The 22,378-nt window shown below is 38.1% G+C and overlaps 1 protein-coding gene across 12 annotated transcripts in view; it reads right to left on the reverse strand.

Annotated features, from left to right (window-relative positions):
- Positions 1-22,378, reverse strand: part of SYNE1 (spectrin repeat containing nuclear envelope protein 1) — a 496,771-nt gene that overhangs the window by 376,171 nt on the left and 98,222 nt on the right. For all 12 annotated transcript variants that reach the window (XM_027551881.1, XM_027551880.1, XM_027551874.1 and 9 more), the window contains exons 4-5: positions 10,332-10,427; positions 5,076-5,159 (exon numbers count right to left, since the gene is read on the reverse strand). In XM_027551881.1, the coding sequence (XP_027407682.1) occupies positions 5,076-5,159; positions 10,332-10,427 (180 nt within the window). The remainder of the gene's footprint in view (positions 1-5,075; positions 5,160-10,331; positions 10,428-22,378) is intronic.

The following is a 22,378-nucleotide window of genomic DNA, read 5'->3' on the forward strand; positions in this document are numbered from 1 at the left end:
AATATTTCTTTAATCTTTTATGGCAGAACCTATTGCAATCTCTTATATTCATTTTAATTGTTTTGTTTTACACCCTCTCCAGAATTTTCTCCACATCATTTTAGTATCTGTGGGCCACAAATTTATAATATATGCTAATAACCACAAGATTAATGCATTTAACAGAAGACAAATTTTTTCTTTTTCCTTACATATTATTCTTTTTAAAATGCAATTGAATATATAAGTTGTATTTCCTACCTCAACCCAGTTCCAATTATGCTATGACATTTACATATTCAGCTTACTATAGAATCTAAAGATCTTTTGCTCAACTTGTGAAGAAAGAATGTTTTTCAAAATTATTTTTTTTCTCTTAAAAACTGTTCCATAATGGGTTTGAGGAGCACAGGTTTTATGTTTGTTTTACCTCCTCTACCTTGAAAAATCCTACGAAATGTACAATAAACTTAATAATCTAAGATTGTAGGACAGGCAACAGAGAGACATCCAAAGAGACTAAAGAATTCCAGAGACCAGAAAGGATGAATCACACAAATGACCCCTCAATGGAGAAAAACTCATGGAAAGTAGTGATGAATCTATTCCTCAGTCATACAAGTCTTATTAAATACTAACATATCCCTTTTTATGTAAACTAGTGGAAAATAAACAGAACGGTAGGGTTTTCTTCAAAAAAAACTTGAGTGTCTTTGTTATTCTGTAAATCAAGCTAGAACCCAAGTACTAAAAAAATTTATCATGTAAAGAAAAAATCTAAATGGGGAACAAAGCAAATATAAACATTAAAGAAAAATTCTTGAAAATATGTTTGAGATATAAGTTCTTAAATTATAAAGAACAAAAATAAACAGTAAGAGGGAGGGAACCAAATAATTTTCAAAAACCCCTTCTATCCCATAGTCAATTATTTTGTGAGCCAATGGGGTAAATAAATACAAGAAAAAGAAGCCCAAACCATGTATTTCAGGAAGATTTTTAAAAATTAAAACAAAAAAATAAATAAAAATTCAAATTAAAACAGGTTTTGAGATTTGTGGAGACAAAAAATACTTGGGATTTTTGTCCTAATACTCAAATGTATTACTTTTTGCCCTTAACAAATATAATATTCAAAATCTGAATTCTCTACTTTCTAAAATTTACTTAGGTTTGTTCTGTGAAAATGGAGATGGTACAAAGAAGTTTTCTGTGAAAATAAGACTTTTTGGTTTTCTTTATAAATGATGCCTTTCATATTGAAAGGGAAAGTCGCTCAGTCACGTTGGACTCTGCAGCCCCATGGACTGTAGTCCATGGAATTCTCCAGGCCAGAATATTGGAGTAGGTAGCCTTTCCTTTCTCCAGGGGATCTTCCCAACCCAGGGATCGAACCCAGGTCTCCCACATTGTAGGCAGATTCTTTAATCTGCTGAGCCACAAGGGGAGCCCAAGAATACTGGAGTGGGTGGCCTATCCCTTCTCCAATGGATCTTCACTGACCCAGGAATCGAACCAGGGTCTACTGCATTTTTCTCCAAGCCATTAATTAGTAAAAAGAATTTTGTTCCACATTCTAGTCAAAGAATATACATCAGAACGAGAAGAGCGGACATGCTCGCCCTGTCGATGAATACACACCAGAACAAAGAAGGACACTATTGTTATATCAGTAAAATAGATGTCAGAATGATTTGGAAAACTCTAACTATTCCGTTAACTGAGGCTTCGTCCAGCTTTCCATGAAAAACTCGCTGAGCAAGAGAAGGAAGAAGAGAAACACTCCATTAGGATGATGTTAGAGTGACCCGGAAACAATGTTTCCAGCACGTTTCCAACAAGAAACTAAGATTGTTTTTTTGCACATCGCAGTGCCTAGACTCTCTGTTTGGCGTGAAGTCAGCACACCTGACTGAGCTTTATCCTGACTCACTGCACTATTGACTCATCAAAATGTAGATTATTTAAGAGCCAGAATATAGTTTTCTTTAATTTTTTATTTTTCCAGAGTTCCTATTTTACAAAAAGTATTCAGTTATGCACTTGTAGAGTAAATGAATTAATTTAGTGCATAAAGAAGTAAATAATTGAATTATTCTTTTTTCCAGAAGTACCTGGATATCATTCATAAAGCTGATTTTGGTACTGCCAAACACAGACTTCTTGAATTTCCACAAGTTAGAAAAGACTAAATCTAAAAGGAGTAGTGCAACCCTTTTGGAGGGAAATATGTCAACACCTAACAAAACAAAGGATACACTTATGTTTTGATCCAGCAATCATATTTCTAAAAATTTACCCAGAAGATGCACTTCCAATAATATGAAAGTACTTATGCACAGTTATTAACAGCATCATTGATTCTGTTTGAAAAATGCTAGAAACAAGCTAAATGCTCATTCATAAAAGAGTGGTTGAATGAACTCTGCCATATCCAGACAATGGAATAGTATGTGAAAATGAATGAGGACGATCTCTATGAATTGATTTGAGCGATTTCCATGGCATAATGGAAAACAAAAATGGTAAAGTACAATTGGTTTATCTCTAGAATGCTACCTTCATGTAAGGAAGAAGGTGGTATATGAAAATATATCTGCTCATTCTCGCAAAAGAAATATAGAAAAGATAAATCAGAAACTAGAGAGACTGGTGAACAAGAGATGAGAAAAGAAGCGAAAGGAAGGGGAGTGGGTATGGAGAAGTAGGGATGAGGACGAAATGCCACTTCTCTAAGTATAACTTTTACCTTGAATCATAGTAATGTCTCATTCTCTAAAATAAAAAAGTCAACTATGGCATGTGCGTGGTGGTTACCCAAAGTGGAATATAACTCTATTAGTGAAGTGGAAGTTGCTCAGTCATGTCCGACTCTTTGTGTCCCCGTGGACTATATAGTCCATGGAATTCTCCAGGCCAGAATACTGGAGTGGATTGCTGTTCCCTTCTCCAGGGGATTTTCCCAATCCAGGAATTGAACCCAGGTCTCCCACATTGCAGGCGGATTCTTTACCAGCCGAGCCACTAGGGAAGCATAACTCTATTACATAATTCTATTACAAATTAATAACATAATCACACTGAAAGGGATGTGGAGAACAGAAGTAATCTAAGGAAATTTGGACAACAGTCTTTTGACTGGATATTGTAATGCCGAAGATGGAAAGAACTGTACACAAATACTGTTCTTCAGTTAGTACCCAGTTAGTTATTATACAGATCTGTTATTTATACAATTTGGGTTAATAAAAGTAGCTCTGAATCTACTTTGTGTATATATATTAGGGGTGAAAAAGAAAAGAATATATTGTAGATGAGAGCCAGGTTTCTCGTTGTAAGAGAAAACAGAAAAGAATCAGCATGAAATAGATCTTGAGGTGTTGGACTGAAATCAGAAGTGTCAGTTTGAAGTAATGGTTTACACACACCTATAACAGGACAAACTAAACAGAGAGAGACAGAAAGAGAAACATAGATATCTGTGTATACCCAGATCAGTAAACATACATATCTCTAGATCTGTATGTGGGCCTGGGGCAATGAAACCTCAGTAGCAATGAGCACACACGGCACCTAAATCTTGATTTCTAAATGCTATTCACTAATGAAAGGAACAAAGCCGCATTAGGAAGTGGTTGATTCCAGGACGGGGGTAGGGGAAATATAAGATAAACCTGGAAAAGCTTTAGTTCTAGAAAATAAGGAAATGCTTATAGAAGAATGGGCCCATGTCAAAAGAGTACAGGAGTCAGCATGAAGGAACTCCTAATGGTCAAAGGTAGAAAAATTTGAGCAAAAAATAATAATAACAACAACAATAATAGTACTCATATTGGATAAAACTATAGAATAAAATAAATATATATGAGTCCACAATGAAGTAAATAAGCAATTGAATAAATAAATGGGGAAGAAGAAAGGTTGTCTTTTTCTTACCTAACAATTCCAATTAATAAGTATAAAAGAAATGAGGGAAAAACAAAATCATCATCAGGTGAACAGCACGGAAGTATTATTGAAGGCAGCTGATACTAAAATCAGTGAGCAAAAGTTTGAGGAGAAGCAGAATATTAGCATAATCTCAATTATCTTCCCTAAGTTATTTCTCAATTATAAATGGAAAAGTAGTGGGTTTACCATAAAAAAACTCAGTCTGTGACTTTATCAAGTAGTTGAGGGTAGGATCACCAGCAATAAGCCATGATAGAATCCTGTCCCTTCTAATATGATATACTGAGAAGAATATATCACTTCCTTGGAATTCTTGTCAAAAGTGAATAATCTCAATCTAATCATGAGAAAATATCATACAAACCAAACTGAGAGACATTCTGAAAAATAACTGCCTTGCAGTTATCATCAAGATCATGAGAGACACAGAAACACAAGTGGTAGAATGGAAAAGACAAAGGAGCCACAGCTGAACACAAGCTGTGTTACTGGATTGTACCCGGAATAGAAATAAGACACTGGAGAAAAAAATGATGAAGTGAGATTAGTTTCTATGCTTTACTTGACAGTATCATATCAATTTTAATTTTCTTATTTGATAGCTTTACTGTTACGTATATGCTACATATATGTTATACATATTATACAAATGCATACGTGACCAATAGACTAGTGTTTCCTATGTACTGCGTGTGTGTGTGCTCAGTCACGTTTGGCTCTTTGAGACTCCAAGAACTCTTCATGTCCCTGCTAGGCTCTTCTTGTCCATGGAATTTTTCCAGGCAAGAATACTGGAGTGGGTTGCCATTTCCTCCTCTAGGGGATCTTCCTGACCCAGGATTGAACCCGAATCTCTTGATTCTCTTGCACTGGCAGGCCAATTCTTTACTCATGCAACACCTGGGAAGGCCTACATATATATATACCATGTATATAAATAAGTTTTTCACATCAGAGAAAGCTGACCAAAGTACAGACATGACATCTCTGTGCCTTTTTTTGCTACTTCTGCAAGTCTAAAATGATTTTACAATAATACCGCACTTTTATGTTATATAGATTGCATGCAGTATTTCTACCCCCAAAATCAACATTGAAAATATTAGTATGCCCACGCCTTCTTCTTTTGTCTCTGTTTCTCTTACCTTCCTTCCTTCAAGGAACTTCAGTGCTGTGCCAATGTTTGCCACGGCATGAATTCTCTTCATCCGGCGCCCTTGTTCACATGGCTATGAAAGGGAGAAAGACAAGAATAAATAAAAATGCACACATTCAAATGATAGTTATAAAAAGCTATTTAAGTGGATTCAAAACATACTTGAAGAATATTTGAGAACAGCCAACATTACTCAATTTCTATAAAGGTTAGCCAATACCTACAGGAGCATTATCCCCATAGCACTTAGAAGGTGTATAATTAAAAAACATTCATTCTCAGCTTATGAATGCACTTACCCTTAAGGTTTCTGTATGCCTAAGGTTAGAAATTCACAAAATTCCTATGCTGTCTATTGAGACTGTTCCCCCTCTAAGTTAGGAAGCATTTTTATGAAAAGTCCTCTTGGTGCATGTAAGGGGGCAGGAGAAACATGGGAAATCTCTCTCCTTTCTTCTCAATTTTGTCATAAACCTAAAACTGCTCTGAAAAATAAAGTCTTGAGAAAAGTACTGTTGGTCACTCACATTTTTTTTTTTCAGTTATATCAACATGAAAGTCACTGACAGTGATGTTTCTCGGTTTGAACAACCAAATGCCTGGTGCATATACATGCATGCCAAGTCACCTCAGTCAGGCCTGACTCTTTGCAACCCTGCGGACTGTAGCTTGCCAGGCTCCTCTGTCCATGGGATTCTGCATGAAAGAATACTGGACTGAGTTGCCATTTCCTACTCTAGGGGATCTTCGCAACCCAGGAATCGAGCCCACGTCTCTTGTGTCTCCTGCACTGGCAGGCGGGCTCTTTACCACTAGTGCCACCTGGGAAGCCCACATGCCTTATATGAGCCAAGGTTAAAAAGAAGGGATGCGAGAAAGAAAACGTTCTGCACAAAACAGTATGATCTGGTACAAGGATATGAAGTTACTTGCATTTAACTTAGCGAAATGTAATAAATTAATACATAGTTTAATAAATATGATAAAATAATAAGTGACTTCTATGTGCCACACTGTTCATTTTAAAACTCAAAATAATTTCATTGAAGTTAGTAGCATTACATTTACAGGGCCTGAGAAGATAACAAAGTCCATGATTGCAGAGCTGATAGACTGGTCTCTTCTCCGTGACACCAAAACTCTATAAACAATTTCCAGTTAGAGCTCAAAACCAAGTATCTTTTCATTTCCAGTTAGTAACATAACAGGTGATTTCTATGATATGATTTTAAACAAATATTTAAATAGAAAATATACTTAACTTTTAAAAAAAATTTAGTCTTTTCTTGCATGGCCCACTTAGTTATTTAATTAATTATCTTTTAAAATATAAAAAGCATCTAGGAACCTACAACTAAAGCCAAGTCAGGACCCAGAAATTAAGAACGAATGCCAGATCCCTCAACATAACCCTTCATCTCATCCTCCTGCCTTCCTACACCATGGCAACTATCTCATATTTGCATCAATTTTAACACAATTGACCTGCCATTAACTAACACAATGATCCTCCCTACCAGGCTACAAGCTCTTTGAGGGCACCAACCATACCTCATTTATCTTTGTTCTCCTTAGAGGGCAAAAGGCAGTGCTTTATCCATAATAGCGACTCCAGATATGTTAGCTGGACAGTCAATAGATAATGCTAAACCCAGTTACACAAGTTCTACTATAAATATACGATTGATGCTTAACAAAGTCATCTGACGGACACAGGTGATGATCCCAATTTCCTAAGAATGCCCACTGTGTACTTTTAAGTGGCTTTTTAGACTCTTCTTGAATGCAGAGTGTTAAGGAGTCTTTAAAAGCACTATACAGAAGATTAACAAAATAGATAAGAAATAAATTTCTCTGCAGTCCTTAAGCTTTATTCATATTGCTTTTACTATTTAAAATTTTTCAATGGCAATTCTTCACATTCTTTAAAAAAACCTGAGTATAAAATTAAATTTAGTATTCCTATCTTTATGTGTGATTAAAGATATATAATCATGGATCCATTCAAAGAGTAAATGTTCTAAAATAATAATTAAGTGATGTAGAGAAATCCAAGGATAATAATTCCAAAAAACTTAAATTCCCTAGTACCTGAAATAAAATCACAGATAAGAGAGTCACAGTAGGTTATTAAAAGAAACTAAGATATTGAGATTTTTCTCTTACATTGAGATGCTGATGATAAGAGAATATTCAAGTATTTGGCTGCATTTCCCAGAAGATCATGGTCAAAGCCAGAGTCCTAGGCTATCTGAATCATGATGTTAAGTATAGTGTTCTTAATAGAGTTCTTCGTATGAGATAATTATAGAGTTCCTGAATTCTGCTAACACTCCGGAGGGAAATGCTTTTGTTCACATTCTCCTTTTGAAAGCTCTACAAGAATGCCTCAGATACTCAGCCCCTTAAATGATGCTTTTCATCTTAATGTGGTCCTGGATCAAAATGCCCACCTGTACAAAATTTAAATAATGATCACCAAGATTTATTTATAATTTCAGAGTAATTTCCTTTTATGCAATTCAGAATTTTGAAGGGCTTAATAAAAATAAATAATGAAAGGGACTTCCCTGGAAGTCCAGTGGTTAAGACACCACGCTTCTACTGCCAGGGACATGGATTTGATCCCTAGTCTGGGATCTAAAATCCTGCATGCTGCATGGCACAGCCAAATAAATAAATTAATTAATTTTGTTTTTGTTCAGTCACTAAGTCATGTCCGACTCTTTGCAACCCCATGACCTGCAGCATGCCAGGCTTCCCTGTCCCTCACTATCATCTCCTAGAGTTTGTTCAGACTCATGTCCATAGAGTCAGGGGTGCCATCCAACCATCTCATCCTCTGTTGTCCCCTTCTCCTCTTGCTCTCAATCTTTCCCAACAACAGGGTCTTTTCCAATAATTTGGCTCTTTGCATCAGGTGGCCAAAGCATTGGAGCTTCAGCTTCTGCAACAGTCCTTCCAATGAAAATTCAGGGTTGATTTCCTTTAGGATTGACTGGTTTGATCTCCTTGCAGTCCCAGGGACTCTCGAGTCTTCTCTAGCAGCACAGTTTGAAAGCATCAATTGTTCGGCACTCAGCCTTCTTTACTGTCCAACTCTCATACCCATACATGAAAAACTATAGCTTTGACTAGATGGACCTTTGTCGTCAAAGTGATGTGTCTGCTTTTTAATACACTGTCAAGGTTTGTCACAGCTATTGTTCCAAGGAACAAGTGACTTTTTAATTTCATGGCTGCAGTCACTGCCTGCAGTGATTTTAGAGTCCAGGAAAAGGAAATGTGACGCTGTTTCCACATTTTCCCCATCTATCTGCCACAAAGTGATAAGACTGGATGCTATGATCTTTTTTTGAATGTTGAAATTTAAACCAGAAACTGTATTTCTATGTCCCAGTTTCCTCTATGTTAAATAAGAATGCTGAGATTCTTTCTGAAATTGCTTCTAGCTTCAAGATTCTAAAATTCTTGGCACTTACCATGGCACTTAAACAGAAGTAGAATTATTATGTCAAAATGTATACTTTCTCTAAATTCATTTAGCTTGGCAGTTAATGCCCATCAAGGTTTCTGTATACTGTTGGCCAAGTAGAGTGGCACATTTATAATGACACTTTGAATGAGACACTTCTTAAATCTTGTTTGAATTATAATGAAGTTTCCTTCATATAAGTAAATAGCTTAATTCAGGAGGACACAAAAAGATGGCTAGTTACACCTGACCATCAAGAGGTAAATGTTTCAGTTCAATGACTCTCACATCCTAATGCTAATCCAGCTTATTTAGCTTATGCATACATCTGTTGATTCCAAATTGGATTGTCACATGTGTCTTGTTTGAGATGATCCCAGGTAGCAAGAGTGAGGATGCATGGAGAGTGAGAGAAGGAAGGAGGAAAAATTAATTAACAATAATCTATAATAGTTCGGTGTGCTGTTGAGGGTCTCCTCAGTGGGCAACTGGGGCTCAGCTCTGCTGAGGATCCAATGGAGCACTCCCTGATGTGTGAAATAAGCCTTGAAATTGTCCCTCCTACAAATGGCAGGCTGGAGTTTTTATTCACAGACTCCCATCCCCTTTGAAACCATTAACTTTCCCACACTTCGGGGTTGCCTTGTGCAATCTGTGGCTTTGATAAAAGCCCTGGGGGCAGAAATTCAGACAGGTGTTGCCAGAGCTTGAGCTGAGATGCTGATGGAGGGTGTGGGTCTGCCGTGGCTAAATCAGAGGTGAGCTGAGGTGGCTCACCAGAAGCCTCTGCTGTAATATGAATGCAAGTAGATAATGACTTACACAAAAATCATCAGTTTGTATTTTTCAACAAACAACTATCTTACATTTATAAAAGCTATGTTGAAGACTCCTACATGAAATTAACTGGAAATTTATGACCAGGCAAAAACACTTTAAAAACCTCAATTATCCAAGAAACGATGATCGAGCAGCTCTTTGTAAAGATGCAACAGATTAAGAAAAAATGAGTACCTCTAATTTTGGACACTATGTCTAGTGTGTTATACAATATTCTGAAGATTATTTCCTGAGCTCCTTTTAAAAATTATGGGAAATGTCACATAAATAATTTATGTTTGCAAACTACTTCTCTACTATTCCAAAATGAAAAAAAAAAAAAAAAAACATAAGCCAGAAAGAACTAAATATTTTATTATTTTAGTAATGCAGAAAAAGACATTTTATAGGTCAGTGGCAATTTGTTTTTCACTCTGCTAGTTCTGCTGAACATAAAATCAAATGGTTCTGAACACGCTGTTCCCATTACAAACGACTGATGATGGAGAATGGCCACCAATGGATGAAAAATGCCGTGTTGCTTTCAAGCTTAATTTTCAATACTATGGAAACAACTGGACCAACAATCCTTTCCAAATGGAAAGTAAGCACTTAAAATGTGTTAGATATTAATTTCCAACTTATCTTCCTGGATACCATACAGATGCCGCAGTTAACCGGAACTGATTATTGATGAAGCTCTTTACCTTTACTTGTAAGTTGCTACTACTATACATAATGTTTTAAAGCCACTACAGGTGTCCAGGAACAAGAAAGAAAATTTATTCCTTGCTCCCATAAGTGACCGATAGACTAGTGTTTCCTATGTATTACCAACTACAAAAGAGAAAAACTTTTACATGGGTAACATCCTTTACGCTCCCCAATCTACACTCCCCAAATTCCAAATGGGAATAATTTGACAAATCTGGTCACAGAAAACATCCTTACCAGTTTCTGCCCAGACAGGACTTCCAGCAGAGCAAGTAGCTTCACACCATCTTTCATGTCTTCAAAAAGATCATCTACCACCATTGGGGGTTTCCGCTATAAAATTTAAAAAATGAGTTAATGCAAAAAAATGCCTCTCTCACTTTTTGGCAGACATTTGGTACTCACTGCGGTGAAATCTGGTGAAAAGTGTCTAAATGTCCAAGTCCTTTATTAAGGATGTGATTGGCAAACAATTTTGATAGAAGCAAAGAGAAAAATGACCTTTGGAGACAAACTTAACATTAAAAAAGCCTCCTGTTTGGGTTTTTATATACACACCAATGTTGTTTAGAAAGGGAGTGTTTTTTAAAATTTTCTTCCTTTTATTCTTTATTTATTTTTGGCTGCTCCAGAGCTTGGTTGCTACTCCATGGGCTTTTTCTAGTTATGGCGAGCGGGGGCTACTCTCTAGTTCTGGTGCTGGGCTTCTAACTGTGATGGCTTCTCTTGTTGCAGAGCAGGGCTCTAGGGTGCTCGGGCTTCAGCAGTTGTGGCCCATGGGCTTAGCTGCTCTGCACCACATGGAATCTTCCAACACCAGGGATCAGACCTGTCTCCCCTGCATTGGCAGGTGGATTCTTAACCACTGGACCACCATGGGAAGTCCATAGAGAGGGAGTGTTGACAAGAGAGAGATGGTGTGGGATACAGGAGGAAAAGAGGGTGCTATTAACATAAAAGATAAGAGAGGGGTTAAAACAGGATGTAAGCAGGGAACAGGAGGTACCCCAGATAAACTGGAGCAGCCTCCTTGCCTGAGTGAGAACACTGCTGGACTGAGGCAGGTGCCAAGTTTCTACGAACATTCTCTCCAAGGTAACCTCGTTAGCTCAGGGACCTGCTGGGGGGACACTGTTAGCTCAGCCAGAGTGGCAGATTGACTCTCCTGTGGGTTAGCTGGACACAACTGTTCTGTTTCACAAGCTGGCAAATCCTGCAAATCCTCTCTCACTGTGTGGCACTGAACCCAAAGGATTGTAAGCTCAAGAGTACAGGCTGATCAGGGCAAATCTACACCACTACTGGAAAAATAAGCCCATACTTAATTCACAGGGAATTTTTATTATTTTACAAAGGTTATCGTAATACCTGGGCTTCCCTGATGGCTCAGATGGTAAAGAATCTGCCTGCAATGCAGGAGACCTAGGTTTGATCCCCGAGTCAAGAAGATCTCCTGAAGGAGGGCATGGCAACTCATTCCAGTATTCTTGCCTGGAGAATCTCATGGACAGAGGAGTCTGGAGGGCTTCAGTCCACAGGGTCGCAAAGAGTTGGACACAACTGAAGTGATTTAGCACATACACATATACTAGAGTTTATGAAATCTTGGATTAAGGTATCTTTTGGCTCAGAAGGAAGCAAAAAAGTGATGCTTAAGGTTGATGGTCAACAGAAGTTAGGTGACCTCAGATTTCACAGAAGATGAATTTCAAAGAAGTCTATAGCTGATTCATGCTCTGTAATTTTCTAATTCTCCCTGATCATGTTAAAAGCCTAATGCTGTATACCTGACTGTCAATTGTCTTTCTTTCTTTTCTGGAAAGATCTTTTCAGAGATATTTAATCACCAAATGTTTTATTGAAACATGATTTTTTCTCTACCCACTGATAATGGCACATTTATATTTCTCTTATGACTGCATGAATTACTGGCTCTGAATGGTACAATTCTAATTTTAAATGCATTTTTCTCTTATAAAATGAATAGCTGAATACATTATGTTCTCATGCTGTGAAATACATGTTCAAAAATAACAGAGTTTTCATTGTCAAGCTTTGTCTTTTAAGTTCCACTATTCACACTGCTTACTATTTATACAGCAAAAACGTAATAGTGACTTTATATGCTAAGCACTTAAATAAAATTATTAGGAATAAAATGAGCCTTTCTTAATGAAAAATATTCAATATGATAACAGTCAAAATTGTGGAGTTGGTGATGGACAGGGAAGCCTGGCGTGCTGCGGTTCATGGGGTCACAAAGAGTTGGACACGACTGAGTGACTGAACTGAACTGAACTAATATATCATCATTAAAAATATGTATTTGTCTTTTAAAATGTCCATCTGTATCCTAATAATAACAGTGAAATAACGAGGGGAAAAGTTAATAAACACATGATACATTCTGCAAGCAAATACAAATGGGGATTTTCATATATTGTGTTAACTGCAAACATACTTTAAAAATTAAACAAGGCAGGGAATTTTCATGAAATAATAAAGATTCCAAGAAGTTGGACACCAAAAATAAAAGATAAATTGCATCCATCCATTATGCCTTTAAACATACACAGGCGGTGGCTCAGGCAGTAATGCATCTACCTGCAATGCGGGAGACCTGGGTTCAATCCCTGGATTGGGAAGATCCCCTGGAGAAGGCAATGGCAACCCACTCCAGTACTCTTGCCTAGAAAATTACATGGATAGAGGAGCCTGGTGGGCTACAGTCCATTGGGTCGCAAAGAGTCGGACACGACTGAGCGACTTCACTTTCTGTTACTTTGAAGAACATTTCCTTTTTTTGCCATGTCACGAGACATGTAACATCTTAGTTCCCCAACCAGGATTTGAACTCGGGCCTCTGTAGTAGATGTGCGGAGTCCTAACCACTGAACCCCCAGGGAAGTCCCTGAAGAACACTTTGTCTTCACCCCGCCTCTGCCCCTCATTTGTGTTCTCCTGCATCCCTACCTGTCCTCCACATGCTCCCTGCCCCTTTTGCCACTCCTAGAAGCAGCCTCCAGACCAGCACTGACCTCTGAACAATCAGTGACCCCTCATCCCACCGCACTGGGCCTTGTTGGCACCAGCAGTGGTGGTGGTTGAGGCCTTGTTGGCCTCTCCTTGAGCTGCTTCTCCCCAAGCCATTTTGATCAGCCTGCCTGGTTCACAGGCCTCTTCTACTTCTCTCTCGCTCTCCTTTCTTCCTGACTGTGGCCATTCACCAAACCCAATCCCAACTCCTCTGTTGTTTAAAAAATTGTCTGGACAGACATGATTATTGAATCCTTCTTTCCAGGTAAGTGTTCTCTACTAAACACTGTCGAGCACAAGGCAGGCACAAAACAAATATTGCTGGCTGACTGAATGAATGAATGAACAAAGTTTTCTTAAAAAAATGATCTTTGCCCTATGTCCATACTAATGGTTCTCAAAATGAGGTGCATATATGATGAGTAAAGAAAAATTATTTCCAGGTTCTTGGCAATCCAAGACTACAATGCAATGCATAGAAGCATCTTGTTTCTGAGTGTTTTATTCACAGTAGGAACTCATTAAAAACTTGTTGAAGAAATGAATGAAGTTTCTAGCCTGTACATGGGGAAAAAAAAAAAGAAAAACGGCAGGTGGTTTTTATCTCAAGAACATAGATACCTAGAATACTCTCACTTTCCTACTTTCCCATTTAGCAAATTCCTGGTCGGTTATATGACACAGTCAGTCTTACATTATCTTTTCCAGTTTTCCAACTGGGATTAAATCACTTCTTTTGTGTTAGTGAATGGTTCAGATTATAATAATCGAACTACATTACAGTTAGTTATTCACAAGTCTGTGTTCTCAGGAATTCAGATCATGGACTTCTGGAGGACAAGGAAGTTGAATATATGTTTATATACATAATAACAAGAACAGTGCCTCTTGTTAGATAGATAGATAGATATCTCAACAGAGATATGTGATGCTTATCTGCAAGTTACCTTTTGGAATCTTGGAGAGAGAACAATATGAAGCAAAATAAGGACATGAAGCAAAATTTTCTTTTTCTATAGGATGTATGAGTCGCTTCTGAAAATTTTTTCACCAATATCTTCTTACGCAAAGTAAAGAGATGCAGTCTGATGACTATTAGCAGACTAATTAGAAACTGGACAAAATATTTTTCTTTAAAATAAAAGTGTTTATGTTATTTATAATATTCAACCATTATATTTTCAATACACAGAATTATAGAACCTAGTATGTAATAAATTCTTGACTTAATACCTCAACCAGTAAAAGAGGAAACAAACAAACCTTTGACTGCAAAGAGCTCACAAAAATGAATCCCAGAAAATGATCTCCATATTTCTACAAGTTCTATCCAATTTTACATAATGTACATGCTGTGTAAGATCACTTTATTTATCAAAAGACGTTACCAAAGATTATACTAGAATAAGAAGTCCTAGCAATTATTGGACAAATTTTGCTCTCCCATTTTGTATGAGGTACCATTTATCTATAGCGAATGGGGACTTTTACTATCGTGACAACAGTGCATTTACTTTTTGAAACAAACTTTTAATAGGAAACCTCTCACCTAAAATGCCTCTCTTGTCATATATATAAGTATTAACAGCATCAATCTGATTTCTTTGTAGGATTCAGGTCATGGTGCTAGAGGCCAAAAAGAAGAGATAGAAATGAGGGTAATTCACTGGAGCCTGAATTAATGGAAAACAGAGATAATGTGGTTTGTTCCGACGGCTTGACAATGTACAGTTTCAAGCACTAGACAGAAATCTACCAGGCACATTTTAAGACCATAGCTATCTATTTTTTATTAAGATAAAATTACAATAAGCTCTTAGTTTTGTATAGTGATTGGAAATACTATACTCTTTGCTCTGGAAATCACATTTAGATATTCTACAGATACTCATGATGAATCTGAGATTCATGATGAATCTCAAAGAATGGAATGTACTGACTGAGGGGAGAGGGAGATGGAGAAAACAAAAAAAGAGAAAGAGGTACTTGGCTTCTGTGGCTACTCCCTTCTAGAAGCTCTCCTCAAACTAGGCTTAAGCCCTAAGTTTTGGCTGTCAGAGGATTGCCTAAAGTGTCTGAAACTCAGGGAAAAGGCACATCCTGGCTGTGCCCTCGGTAGTTAACTCATGAGTGGAACAGACCTCACAGAATATTTTTCTCTAATTTTTTCCTCCTCCTCCTTTATTTTTGTGGCCCCTTTAATGCATACAATGAGATCTATTCCTTTACTCTTAGAACTTAAAGAAAGGAAACCAAATATTTCTCCTTCAACTTTATGAGATCTGAGAGAACACAGGGATCTTTGGCATAACTTTTACTGAGCATTCCTATATTGGGGAAAAATAATCGACTCTCTGTCACTGTGTATATGAGAATGACTTGTGATCGTTTACTAGCCTATAAGTGCTGCTGCTGCTGCTGCTGTCCCGTCAGTCGTGTCCGACTCTGTGCGACCCCATAGCCGGCAGCCCACCAGGCTCCGCTGTCCCTGGGATTCTCCAGGCAAGAACACTGGAGTGGGTTGCCATTGCCTTCTCCAATGCATGAAAATGGAAAGTGAAAGTGAAGTCGCTCAGTCGTGTCCAACTCATAGCGACCCCATGGACCGCAGCCTACCAGGCTCCTCCATCCATGGGACTCTCCAGGCAAGAGTACTGGAGTGGGGTGCCATTGCCTTCTAGTACGTGTTTAATCCTTATCGACCATTACTTTCATATTTTCACTCATATAGGAAGATCATATTTGCTATGCCACATGTTGATTTTATGTCCCTAGAAAATTGCCTTGGGTTCAATCCCTGGGTTGGGAAGATCCTCTGGAGAAGGGAAAGGCTACCCATTCCAGTATTCTGGCCTGGAGAATTCCATGTATGGCATAGTCCGTGGGGTTGCAGAGTCAGACATGACTGAGTGACTTTCACTTTCAGAAAGTTGCAATACTGAAGAGAAAAAGGAATATGAGAATAATTTTGAGGAAAAAAGGCATAACTACTTGTTATGAAATGAAAATTTAAGGAATTCTCACATTTTTAAAACTATATAAAAATCATAATTGCCATCGTGACAGGTAGGAGGTGATATTTCATCATGATTTTGATTTGCATTTCCTTGATTAGCGATCTTGAGCATTTTGTCATATGCTTGCTGGCAATGTGCATGTCTTCTTTGGGAAACATCTATTCAGATCCTCTGCCCATTTTTCAATCATGTTGTTTTTTGGATATTGAGTTGTATGAGTTCTTTGTATATTTTGGATATTAATCCCGTCTCAGAAATGTCATTTGCAAGTATCTTCTCCCACTCAGTAGTTGATCTTTTCACTTTGTTGATCATTTCCTTCACTATACAAAAGATTTTTAGTTTGATATTTAACTTATAAGCAGAGTACATCATGAGAAACGCTGGACTGGAAGTAACACAAGCTGGAATCAAGATTGCCAGGAGAAATATCAATAACCGCAGATATGCAGATGACACCACCCTTATGGCAGAAAGTGAAGAGGAACTCAAAAGCCTCTCGATGAAAGTGAAAGAGGAGAGTGAAAAAGTTGGCTTAAAGCTCAACATTCAGAAAACGAAGATCATGGCATCCGGTCCCATCACTTCATGGGAAATAGATGGGGAAACAGTGGAAACAGTGTCAGACTTTATTTTTTTGGGCTCCAAAATCACTGCAGATGGTGACTGCAGCCATGAAATTAAGACACTTACTCCTTGGAAGGAAAGTTATGACCAACCTAGACAGCATATTCAAAAGCAGAGACATTACTTTGCCAACAAAGGTTCATCTAGTCAAGGCTATGGTTTTTCCTGTGGTCATGTATGGATGTGAGAGTTGGACTGTGAAGAAGGCTGAGCGCCAAAGAATTGATGCTTTTGAACTGTGGTGTTGGAGAAGACTCTTGAGAGTCCCTTGGACTGCAAGGAGATCCAACCAGTCCATTGTGAAGGAGATCAGCCCTGGGATTTCTTTGGAAGGAATGATGCTAAAGCTGAAACTCCAGTACTTTGGCCACATCATGCAAAGAGTTGACTCATTGGAAAAGACCCTAATGCTGGGAGGAATTAGGGGCAGGAGGAGAAGGGGACGACAGAGGATGAAATGGCTGGATGGCATCACTGACTCGATGGACGTGAGTCTGAGTGAACTCCGGGAGTTGGTGATGGACAGGGAGGCCTGGCGTGCTGCGATTCATGGGGTCACAAAGAGTCGGACACGACTGAGCGACTGAACTGAACTGAACTGAACTGATAGTCCAGTTTGTTTATTTTTGCTTTTGTCTCCCTTGTCCAAGGAGACATAGCAAAAAAAAAAAAAAAAAAAAAAAAAAACACCTACTAAGAATGATGTCAGTGAGTGGATTGCCTATGTTTTCTTCTAGAAATCTTATGATTTCAAGTTTTACATTTAGGCTTTTAATCCATTTTGGATTTATTTTCATGTATGACATGAGAAAGTAGTCCAATTTGATTTTGTTGCATGTAGCTGTCCAGTTTTCTCAAAACTATTTATTGAAGTAGCTGTCATTCTTCCATTGTATATCCTTACCTCCTTTATCATAGTTTAATTTCCTATAGAAATGTGCATTCATTTATGGGCTCTGTGTGTGTGTATGTGTTCAATTGCTAGGTCACGTCCAACTCTTGCAGCATGCCAGCCTCCCCTGTCCTTCACTGTGTCCCAGAGTTTGCTCAAATTCATGGGCTGTCTATTATGTTCTATTAATCTATGTGTGTGTTTTTGTGCCAGTACCATACTGTTTTGATTACTGTAGAAGGCAATGGCACCCCACTCCAGTACTTTTGCCTGGAAAATCCCATGGACGGAGGAGCCTGGTAGGCTGCAGTCCATGGGGTCTCTAAGAGTCGGACACGACTGAGTGACTTCACTTTCACTTTTCACTGTCATGCACTGGAGAAGGCAATGGCAACCCACTCCAGTGATCTTGCCTGGAGAATCCCAGGGACAGCAGAGCCTGATGGGCTGCCGTCTATGGGGTCGCACAGAGTCGGACACGACTGAAGCAACTTAGCAGTAGCAGCAGCTTTGCAGTATAGTTTGAAATCAGAGAGCATGATGCCTCCAGTTTTGTTCTTTCTCAGGATTGTTTGGACTATTCAGAGTCTTTTGTATTTCAATATACATCTTAGAATTATTTATTCTAGTTTGTGCCCATCAAGAGATGAATTAAGATATGGTAAATATACAATGGAATATTACTCAGCCATAAAAAATAATGATTTTTTTTTCCCATTAGGACAACATGGATGGATCCAGAGAGTATTATGTTGAGTGAAGTAAATCGGATAGAGAAAGACAGATACTGTATGATTTCACTTATAAGTGAAATCTAAAAAAAAACAAAAAAAACAAAAACAAATGAACAAACATAACAAAACAGAAACAGATTCATAGATATACAGAACAAACAGGTGGCTGCAAGAGGGAAGGGGGTTTTTGGAAGGAGAAAAATAGGTGAGGGAGCATAAGAGGTACAAACTTCTATTTACAAAATAAATGAGTCATAGGTGTGAAATGTACAATGTGAGGAAAATAGTCGATAACTGTATAATGTCTTTTTATGGTAACAATAACTAGATTATTGCAGTGACCATTTTGAAATGTATAGAAATACTGAGGCATATGTGTATACATATACATTGGAATAGACACAAATCAGCCCCAGTCACACCATGTCCCCCTGTGGCCATGTCTGTGCATTTAATAATATAAAACTTATAGCATTTTACTTTAAACTCCTAAATACATATCTCAGGCTTTAAAATTTGTGATTTCTACATATCTAGCGATACCAATAAAACTGAACTGGAAAAGACCTAAACGAAAAGTCTGGAGCACAGATAACGCTTCGCTCCAGTTGAAACACACATGCTGCCGGGCACGATCAGGCTTGCTGACCATGATGTGTAATGACGGCCTGAGATATTCCCCAGATGGCCTTCTGTGCAGTATATAAAGACGTCTGAAAGCAAAGGCTGGATCTCAAGGTGCATTCTGTGTACCTCGACACTTCTGTTTACACAAAGGCTTCTCACTTCTACAGCGAGTGAGATGAATCACTCCTGCCTCTGGTTTACATGAGTTCCAGGTGGGAGCTATATGACAGGCTGAGAAACAGGGCATGGGGCGACATCCCATCCCAGGACCAGTCGAGCATGTTCACATGCTCTGCCGGTTATCTGATGGGCAGGGACAATAAACTCAACAACAGGAACAGAGAGGAGAGTGGGAAGGGAAGTGAGGTTGACCTGCAGATATGGAGCAAGTTACCCCCCAATGGTTGGCAAGAAGCCCACCACACAAAACTGTCTAAAAATGCAGAAACAGCTGGACTAGATGAGTAAAACTGTGATTATAACCACTGACAAGAGCCAGAGAAAATTCATTCAACATCTAAAAGGTTCTGTCATCTTATTCAGAAAATCTAATTAGACATTACCAATATCTCCAGAAACAAAGTGAAGTAATTAAAAAAAAGTTATGCATAATCTGTTTATCCTTCTCTCCCTTTATAACAGTACTATTGTGATTATTTTCCACCTCTGTTTGGCAAAAATGAGAAGATGGTTCCCATTCTTTACTGCTTCCTATGACAGATAGCATAAATATTTCCATTTCCTTAATTATTTAATTCGATTTGGAATAAATATCCCAAAGGCAGTAACTTTGCCCTCCGGCTCAACTTTAAATCTGCTTGAAAAACTGCTCTTAACAACTTTCATGTGTAATCTTTCTTTTTCATTATATAGTTTAAAAGAAGCATACTCCTCAAGTTATTTGTTTTATTCAGGATGAAGCTGGATTTACCCTTTACCCATCTCTGTTCATACTCCATAGCTGATTCATCAACAAATTGTTGACTTTATTTTCAAAATTCACCCAGAATCCAGCCATTTCTTACCACCTCCACAGCAATGACCTTGGTCCAAGCCAGTCCTCTCTCACCCGAATGACCCAACAATCTCCTACCTTATCTCCTTCCTTCATCCTGTGTCTTCTTCAGTCTATTCTCAACAGAAGACCTGTTTTCTTTCTCTCCCGTCCTTCTCCCCAAATGTGATAAGAGCATCACAGTGAAAGGGTTACTCCTCTTGTTTTGTTCACTGTTGCAGTCTCAGTATCTAGAATCTCGCTAAGCATATCAAATAACATTTTAAAATATTTATCGAATAAATGTATTAAGAAAAAATATTTCTAAAAGAGGGAACTTTGATAAACATTATCAAAACGTTTGGCAATCTGCATAAACTTTGCTATGTCTACATCTCTGTTATTAACAAATTAATGTTAATGTTAGTTTCTCGGTCATGTCCGATGCTTTGCAATCCCATGGACTGTAGCCCTCCAGGCTCCTCTGTCCATGGAATTCTCCAAGCAAGAATATTGGAGTGGGTTGCCATTCCCTTCTTCAGGGGATCTTCCCAACCCAGGGACAGAACCCTGGGCTTCCACATTGTGGACACATTCTTTACTGTCTGAGCCACCAGGGAAGCCCAAAACGTTGGTTGCTCAGTCATATCCAACTCTTAATAAATGCCATTTATTTTGAAATGACATTTTCTTTTTAATCTTTTAGTTGCATATTTGGAAACAATTCATTAGTATGTTTAGGATTACCAAACTAGTTTTACAAAATCAACTAAAGAATTGTTTCTGGGGTGTATTATTACATTTATTTTTTCCTCTTTGTCTCTTTAATCTCATCTTAGTTCATTAATAGTCCCACCAAAGTGAGTACAAGAAACCGAAGGATCAAATTTCAATTTTGAACATTTCCATATTATCTTTTAATACCAGTGGTGGAAAGACAACTGAAGAAGAACAAAAGCAGCCACTGAGGTGATATTTTATGTCTGTGAGGATGTCGATCAAAGTCATTACTAGTATGGATTATTGACAAGCATGGAAAGCATGTCAAAAGTGTTCCTTTAAAAGGAGTCCATGTATTTGACTTGGTCTCAAAATGTGCTCTTAATTGAACCTATTATGGGTTGAACTGTGTGTTCCCTCCACGATACATGGAAGTCTAAACCCCAGGTACCTTGGGATGTGGTTTTATTTGGAAGTGGGATCTTCAGAGAAGTGATCAAGATAAAATGAGGTCATGGCGGGGAGGGGTCCTAATCCGATATGACCAATGTCCTTATATAAAGGGGAAATTTGGACAGTCACACAGGCACAGGGGCAAAGATTGGACTAATGCAGCTGCAAACTAAGGAATCCCACATACCCCAGGCCACCACCTGAGGCGAGGAAGAGTCAAAGAATTCTGCCCAGAGTCTCAGAGGGTGGCATGGCTGCCTAACCTTGAGGGCGGTGAGATAATAAATTTCTCATTTGAAGGTACCCAGTAGGTTGCACTTTGTTATGGCAAACTCACACAGAATGTAAATAATGTTAATGGTGCTTTTTTCCCAGCTCATCTAAAAAGCAAGGAGATGCTCGTGACTGAGGTCATCCGAGAGTTGGTACTTAGAGTGTTCAGTTCTTATCCTTCACAGCCCCTTAGATCTAAGGCTGGCAGATGTGGAGTGGGTTGTTTATTGCATCCTGAAAGAGATGCTCCTTTTATAGAAACACGAAACAATGGCTGTTTCAGACCTATCTTTTTTCCCAAAGGACTTAGTGTCAAACCATATATTTATTTCAAAGCCATATATTATAAAGAATGAATCCAAGGTATTTAAATATAGATATTCTATTCCATTTGACAAATTTACAGAAAAGTGAAACTATAACCATTTGATGACAGAGTGTAGCCAATGTTAATTTTAAGATTATTTATACTATCTTTTTCTAATTAAAAGTAAAACTTCGGGGGAGATATTTTTGGAAAACACATCTTTAAACTGGCATCTTTGGGGGCCAATGTGACACTATACAATAGCTTTTGAATCTTGCTTAAAATTTAGAAATTCACCATGATAGATACATTTTAAAATGTGAAAGAACACATTTATTTAGTTCTTTTTTTAAATTTCTTTTTCATTGGAGGATAACTGCTTTACAATATTGTGCTGGCTTCTGCCATACATTAACACGAATCAGCCGTAAGTTTACATGCGCCCCTTCCCTTTTAAACCTCCCCCTCCTCCCTATCCCATTCCACCCTTCCAGGCTGTCACAGAGCACCAAGTCGAGTTCCCTGCTATACAGCAACTTCCCAATTCATACGATAAGGTACATGTAATGTAAGGTAATGCATATGTATATGACAATGTATATGC

Source organism: Bos indicus x Bos taurus, chromosome 9 (genome assembly GCF_003369695.1).
Source record: "Bos indicus x Bos taurus breed Angus x Brahman F1 hybrid chromosome 9, Bos_hybrid_MaternalHap_v2.0, whole genome shotgun sequence".
In the NCBI taxonomy this organism is placed as follows: Eukaryota; Metazoa; Chordata; class Mammalia; order Artiodactyla; family Bovidae; genus Bos; species Bos indicus x Bos taurus.